A 7,172-nucleotide genomic window follows, 5' to 3' on the forward strand; every position below is an offset into this window, starting at 1 on the left:
GGGAGGAAAGGAGCGGCAGCAGAAGCAGTCAACGTGCAGGAATAACCTCTGCAGGAACAAGCTATTGGCCCGGTTGCGGTTAATTGTGGCTGTTTCTTATCTTAACATATTATAAATAATGTAGGATTGCGCAAGGTGCTGTACCCATATCCAGGCTTGCAAATTAGGTGTCGATGTTGAAAGAGATTGAACTAGGGCTTTGTGTAAGCGCGTCTAACAGGGTACTGGTAAATGTCAAGGAGGATTGGTGTTGCTAAGGTGCATGTTTTTTTACAGCTGCCAAGCAAAATCTGAAGAAAGGCGAAGGAGTCACACACGTACCACAGCGCCATTAGCTCCGAGCGAAACTGCCCGTTCCGCCACAGTCTGTCCATCATCAACAATGTCGTCCAAGCAAGAAGACGTGCAGACGACAACAGGCACTGGTAACTGTTTAAGGTCCGGAGTCCGTGACTCGAGCTCACGGATACCCTTAGTGGCAGCCCATCCGTCAGCTATTGGCATCTGTAGGTCAAGAAACACGCAAACCAATTGCGTGCGCTCCTGGTTGTACACGTCAATGCATTGAAGGCCATTCTCTGCCTCCAGCACCTCAAACCCGAGCTGCGGGTTGAGCAGGGGCAAACCAGCGAAAGAGAACATAGGGTAAGAATTACAGCAAGCGACCTCAAACCCATAACAATACAAAGAATTGTTTATTCTGTACACGAATCAATTGCCAGGTATAATGCAAATTGTTAACACTGCTGTTTCGGAGTTCACCGACAGTATGCGTAGGCCAACGACCGACTGACCAGAAGGGAAGGGAGAGAGTCACCCTGAGACATACCTTTTGAAGAATTGTGCTGAGGATAAGGCGATTCACGGCCAGGTCGTCCACCACAAGTGCCTTCTGCGGCCGCGCCATACAGGAGCCTTCTCAGGAGCTTGGCCAGGAGTTTGGCCAGCGCAAATTTCAGGGACTCCCAAGCTTAATGAAACCCTATGTTGTTAAATGTGGGGAATCCGCCTTTGGCTTCAGGGAACAGCGAGAATAGAGCCTTTCGCGCGTTGATTGAGTATATTTCAGAAGTGCAGAAAGGCTCAGTAAGAAGCTGCTATTCGAGCTTATATATGCGTCGCAATGTTAGGAAATGGACGTGGGCTGGTGCTGGTAAGAATATAGATGGGTCAATCGCCTGATTGCGGGAATCGTTGATTCCCAAAATCCCGATAATCGTACTGTGTTTGACTAAAGCGACTTCCAGACGTGCTTTGGGATGGGATTCCAATATGCACCAATAGTTGTTTGTTTATATTGTATCTTGTCAATAGGGTTTCCCTGTGCCGAGAAAGCCGAAACGGCTTACGAAGCCGCCGGCCGCCCATGGAGTAGCTTCGCCGTGGCTCGATGTTAATAATGTTTAAGGCAACAAAAAAATGTTATGCTTTTTATTATTTTTGGCTGGTCCTTCCAGTCTGGTTGGCAGACCGTTAGTGATCCGCTGGCACTTTGCGCCAGCTCGTTGAAGCACGGGGATTTCGTGGCTTCAGCGCTGCGGACAGTTGCCACCTGTACGCAAACAGCTGTACGCAACCGCATCTCGCCAGAACGTCCTTGCAAGCAAGCCTATCTTTATGAAACCAGCGACTAACAGGGGCTGACTGCTGCGTTGCAACTAACGTTAAGGAGTAATCTCCAGGCCCTGTTATTCCAAAGATCCATGGCGCCTTAAATATCCGTCACTTGAGCTTATTTGTTTTTCTCATCTAAAGTCATTAGATAATTGCAAATACCTGATTGAAAAGAAAATCTGCAGCTTAGTCAGGCCACCCGCAGCCGTTGCGCTCGAAACCTTGCAGCCTTCTCTTCCAGAGAAAAGCTGCTGCAGGCATACTGCGCTAATGCGCAGCTTCCGCCTTACAGTCTTCCTGTTTCTTTTGGCACCTCATCCAAATACTCCTCCCCAAACGGCTTTTCCCTCTTTCGCGTCATGTATTCGCCGTGAAGTCCCACTGGGTTCCCTTCTACTCTTTTCTTTAATCCTCAATTGCATTCTTTCCGCACAGCGTTCACTCCCCCGCGCTGCCAGACCCCATGCCGTGGACGAGCACCGACTAGGTGGCGACATGTCATCCCTACCCTGCCAAACACGACCCAACCCAACCCAGCCCGACCCGCTTTCATCTTCATCTGGTGCTGCCCCTAGCCGTTCGGAACGGAGTTTACACTGAGGGAAGGGGAACCACGCTAGCGGGCAAAACCGCTGCATGACCTGACTGCCAACTGCCAACTACCAACTGCCAACAACCGTTTTTAGTCTGTTCTGAGTTGTTGTCTGAGTTCTGGCGCTCGGAAACCCGAAGCAAATCCTAGGCGGATTGTAAGGCAGGCTAGGCACATGGCATTACCGAGTATTAGGCCCACTTCAAATGGGGTACGGCCGCTACCAGAACCCCACCGCTATCGCCACTGTGACGCTGCTTTTTGCTCAAATGTTCACCTCCCTCCCTCCTCACACGCGCACCGCCACCTCTTGACCCCAAACGAGGTGACCAGGGGGGTGGGTGGGACCCCATTACGACACCACCATCACATCCAATATTACCACCGCCACCACCACCACCACTATCGTACACTACTACCGAACTAGGTAGCCAGCTTTTTCGAGGCCGAAAAGGGCCCTCGGCCCCGGTACATCAGCCAGCAGTCACCCCGCAGTATTCCGCAGGGGAGCACTGCGCTGCAAGTAGAGGAAGTGGAGGAGCGTCTTGTTTCGACTAAACGCGCATTAATATGGATAGCTGCCAGGGCCGGGTGCGCGCGGCTGGCGGCGTTGGAGTGATATATGAATCTGGTGTGTATACACTTGCTAAGGCACCAATGCAAATCCATGGATCGGTGCATTGCTCTGTGAATTGCTCTGAAACTGTTCTACAAAGCACTTTAGAGCATTTAAACATAGGCCTTCCTTTTTAGAGAGTACTATCTAAAGTATAATAGGTATACTCGAACAACGGACAAAAGCTATGCTAGGGATAACAACTTAATACGCCCTTAGAGTTCCTATCGATGGCCGTGCGAACGTAGGAACCTCGATGTTGGATCATCGCGTCCTGTGGCTAAAGAAAGTCGTAAGGGTTGAATTGTTCGCCTCCTTCCTTAACAAGAACGGCCGAGCAACCATAACCCCCTGGTAGTGCGTGAAACCAGCACATTGCCGGTCAGACTGGGGAACAGGACATGTATGAGATGTGCGTGAGATGGAGCAGGAGGCAAGGAGGAAGGTGCTGGAGCCGTTGGAGGCATGGATGGTCTGCTGGAGTTGCGGAGTGTGGCGATGAGGTGAGCCATAAGCAGCTATTCCAGGGAAGTCCAAGGAAAGAGCGAGAAATAAGTCAACGACGCGTCGTTGAGGAGGACGTGCCCTGGTGAAATCCAGAGCAGTGGACTTCAAGTCAAGACCGAGACTTGGTCCAGCCAAAAGGCAAGGGCGTCAAACATGAGAGTCTCCTGCTTGTACGGCAGGCACCTTCTTAGGGTTATGTCCGGAAGAGTTTGCCTACTGCAGGATTCTTCAATTCGTTTCATTTCGCGTCTCATTGGCCATTCCTTAATTGTATTACCCAGCAGCCCTTCCTTGCGAATGTCGATTCCCCGGAAGAGTGAGATGTAACGCATATGTCCTACGTATGGCACAGACATATGCGGCATGTGCGCGTCCATTTCGTCTCCAGCTTTGCCATCTTGGTCAATCAAGGAACTTTATCCATAGCACAGCTTATACAGCCTTTGTGGTGTGTGTGTTCTATGCCTGACGGCGAAAGTCCTTTGGGGTCTTCATTCCAAAAAAATCATATTTGGCCTTCGATTTGGGTTGTGGAATAATGGTCTAAAATGAAGGGCCGCAATGAATGTGAATCGAACGTGGAATGCAGGCTCCGGGTTCCCAAAGTGTGTGGTAATGCAACTTATCAAAGAGGCAGCAACATAGCTGGGGAGAAATAGGAGGCCGAGGTGTGACCTGGAAAATATATCGGGTTGGAAGAAGTAAAATATTTATGCGTTTTGACCTTGTATTCTGACCATATTTTGGCCATGGACCGTGGACCAAGTTTGACCGGTTTTTACCTCCGTTCCCTTCGGCCCTCGAGGGAACTTGATCACCAAGTAGCATGTTTACTTTTGGCAACACACACATACATGTACATACATAAACATATAGCAACAAACACATATAAGCTTACGCACGGTATTCCTGAAGAGGTTAGAAGCGGGGAAGATCTTCCCTGTGACCTCTCGAGGTCGATATCCATACCAACTGGACGCCGGGATAATTCGAATAATCCAATCGACTGTAATTACTGCTAATTACTGCTGTCTAATCACAAGCAATTTTAAGTAATTCGGTGCGAGCCGGATTAGATCATTAGACAAATTAGTTGGGGGTTTTAGCCACCCAGGCCGTGGAGGGGTGCCATGTTCGGCTTTGCTGACCATTCTAGACAAACTTCTTTGGAGCTAAGTGTTATATCAGACTTCAGAAAAGTACCGATCGGCGGATGCAGATCTCCCGTGATATGCGCTCCAGGATACACTACACTAAAGTCCCCTGAGGACGGGGGCGGACAGGGTGCTTGAAGTGCAAGTTCGCTGCATTTGCTCCATTTGCTCTTTTCTAGTATCCTGGGTACCACGGGATCCGACACCCGCCGATCGGCTCATTTCTGGAAAAGACGTGATACAACATCTTTTATGGCTGTGAGACCTGATGCCCTAACCACCAAGTGCCCTGACAGCCCATAATGATTTTGCGGAGGGTCTTCTCGAAAGCTGCCGGTGGTGAAGCTTCTGGTAATGTTCAACTAGTACTCCCCGGGTACATCAAGGACACGTGCAATCGGTACTGCTAAAGCGTTTAGGTAAAGATCTGGGTTCAAACTCCTTTAATAACCTGCGTGAATTCTGCACCCTTCTGCTCCGCAGTGATCGATCGGTTTTACCCCGGCATCCGGGGCAAACCCGGACTCCTCAGTTCTCATCCTGTCGGCTCTTGTTGCCTATTAAGAAACCCCTGTTGATCAGGTTAGCATGTCTAATGCTTAAGGAGGCTTAAGTCGCTCTCCTTAATCGCGTAACGATTTGGCACCCATTTGGAGTGGACTCTATCCTCTTTCACATGGTATCTGCTAGGCGATCCTCATTGCCTGTACGGCGACCTGTTTACATTAACTGTCCTGCGTAGTTGGCCAGTTGGTAGAGCTTCACTCAGCGAGGAACTCCTCTGCTGCTGAAGATAAGCTCACGTAATTGCAGACTATAAGGGATAATAAGCACACCCGCCATATGCAGAGGCAACAAAAGACTAGCCGCCTGTCGCCAATGCGCCGGGATATCAGCTAAGAGAGCGACAACAGCACCCGTACATTCCTGCCATTTACGAAAGGTGCACAGGGATTTAGCTAGTGGGGTCCACGGTTGGAGGTATTGGTCCACTATTTGATGCCAAGCCTTGCGTATTGCTAGGCCTGCCTGGTCCGTTGCATGCATAACTCCATCCAAAGCATCGCGCGCACAAAGAACATCCCCCAACGTAATTAATGCTTTACAGCCCAGGAGTGCTTGGTGTCGAAATTCCAGTCCCGGGCGGATGCTATCTGACGGGACATTCAACCTCATTTCTGGAAGAACAGGGTTCCCCGCAGAGGCAAATTCCAACACCACGCATTAGGAACTAACGTGTGAACATCAACATCTTCAACTGGGGGGAGGTATGCCAATGCTGTGACAATGCGCTGAACATCTGGCGGTAAAACGATTAATCCAAACCAAGGCACTCCCACCTGGGACTTAAATAGACACATAGGATTGTACCTCAGGAAAGAGTGCATGACCAACACCCATGGCGGACGTACTAAGACTGGTTGGACTATCGCTCTCACAAAACGCACTGCCCAGCACGCCCATCGCGCTTGTACGTGTTCTCGAACTGCTAATGCCCCAAAACCGCCCAAAGTTGGGTGGCCATATAACAAATATTTAGGAACCCTAGTGAGTCGTCTGTCATGTGCAACCGGGCCGAGGTTCCTATCAATAAGCTTGGCAGCTTTAGCCTCAATATTTAATCAGTTTTGCTTCTGGGGGAAACCCCCCGTGCTCCATATGCCACGTAAAACGATGCAGCCCATAGGCAGCCGCTGCCTGTGCACGCCCAAAAATGGAAAGATGTAACATAGAAATGCGTTGCCATTTACTACCGCCTTCGATGCTGTATCGGATAAAAGAAGCCTAGTCCAGGTAATTAACCCTGCTCCTGCGCCCATAGCATCCATTGCTTCAAATAAAAAATTACGATCTAAGGAATCGTAAGCTTTAGCAATATCCAAAAAAGCCAGGAGACACGACTGGCCTGTCGTAGACATGAGTTGCTGTAGATGCCGCAGGAAAAGAACATGCATCTTATAATTGCTTAAACGTCATCGCGTGATCCGTACTCACTACTAACTTATTGTGGGGAAGGCCATTGCGTCTGCGACCACACTCCCGCGGTACCCAAACCCTTCAAAGACAATTCCGATCAGCCATTTGGCTGTTAGTGGGAGGGCGGGTGGGCCGCTCGCACGGCAATCGAGTAGAGAGTACGAAAATAACCTAATGCAGTCATCGACAGCAGAAAACGTAAGCCTCCAGCCTCATGCCGACTCTCTTACCTACCATTCATATTCTCTACCTCGTTCCCAAGACTCCGCCGCGTTGCCTCTAGTTCGGCTCGTGCCACAGGTAACTTCGCTCGTCGCTACTTTGCCATTCACCTTCGCCTCCACCCAGCCTCTGCTTCTCCACAGAAGCGGCGACCTCCTTCGCCGTTGTTACGCCTCGTCTATGCGAATCCTCCTCATCCGACTGTGTCTTCTGCCTACCCGGTGCGCGCCCCCTCTCTCTGCGCATCCTTTTCTCTGGCCCTCTCTTACGGTTGCCTACCTTACTGCAGGACTCGCCCCTTGCCTGTCCGGTGCCGGGCAGGCTTTCCTTGCCTTCCCCGGCCCTACTTGGGGCGCCCCTCCTCGGCTCGTCAACTACCTTACTTCCGTCCGTTCCTGCCCCTCGGGGGCCCAACCCCTCCGCCCTTTCCGTGGGCCCGACGCCCGCTCTGGACTTATCTCACGCCCCCGGCCTCTCCGATGCTGCCCCC

The 7,172-nt window shown here is 50.7% G+C and overlaps 1 protein-coding gene across 1 annotated transcript; it reads right to left on the minus strand.

Annotated features, from left to right (window-relative positions):
- Positions 1 to 309: 309 nt before the first annotated feature.
- On the minus strand, positions 310 to 907 carry VOLCADRAFT_89867 (uncharacterized protein; the record flags this gene model as incomplete). Its single annotated transcript, XM_002949482.1, has 2 exons — positions 310 to 603; positions 830 to 907. The coding sequence occupies 2 exons, from the start codon at positions 905 to 907 to the stop codon at positions 310 to 312; spliced, it is 372 nt and encodes a 123-aa protein (XP_002949528.1).
- Between the last annotated feature and the right edge of the window lie 6,265 nt (positions 908 to 7,172).

This window comes from Volvox carteri (genome assembly GCF_000143455.1).
Source record: "Volvox carteri f. nagariensis unplaced genomic scaffold VOLCAscaffold_14, whole genome shotgun sequence".
Taxonomy (NCBI): Eukaryota; Viridiplantae; Chlorophyta; class Chlorophyceae; order Chlamydomonadales; family Volvocaceae; genus Volvox; species Volvox carteri.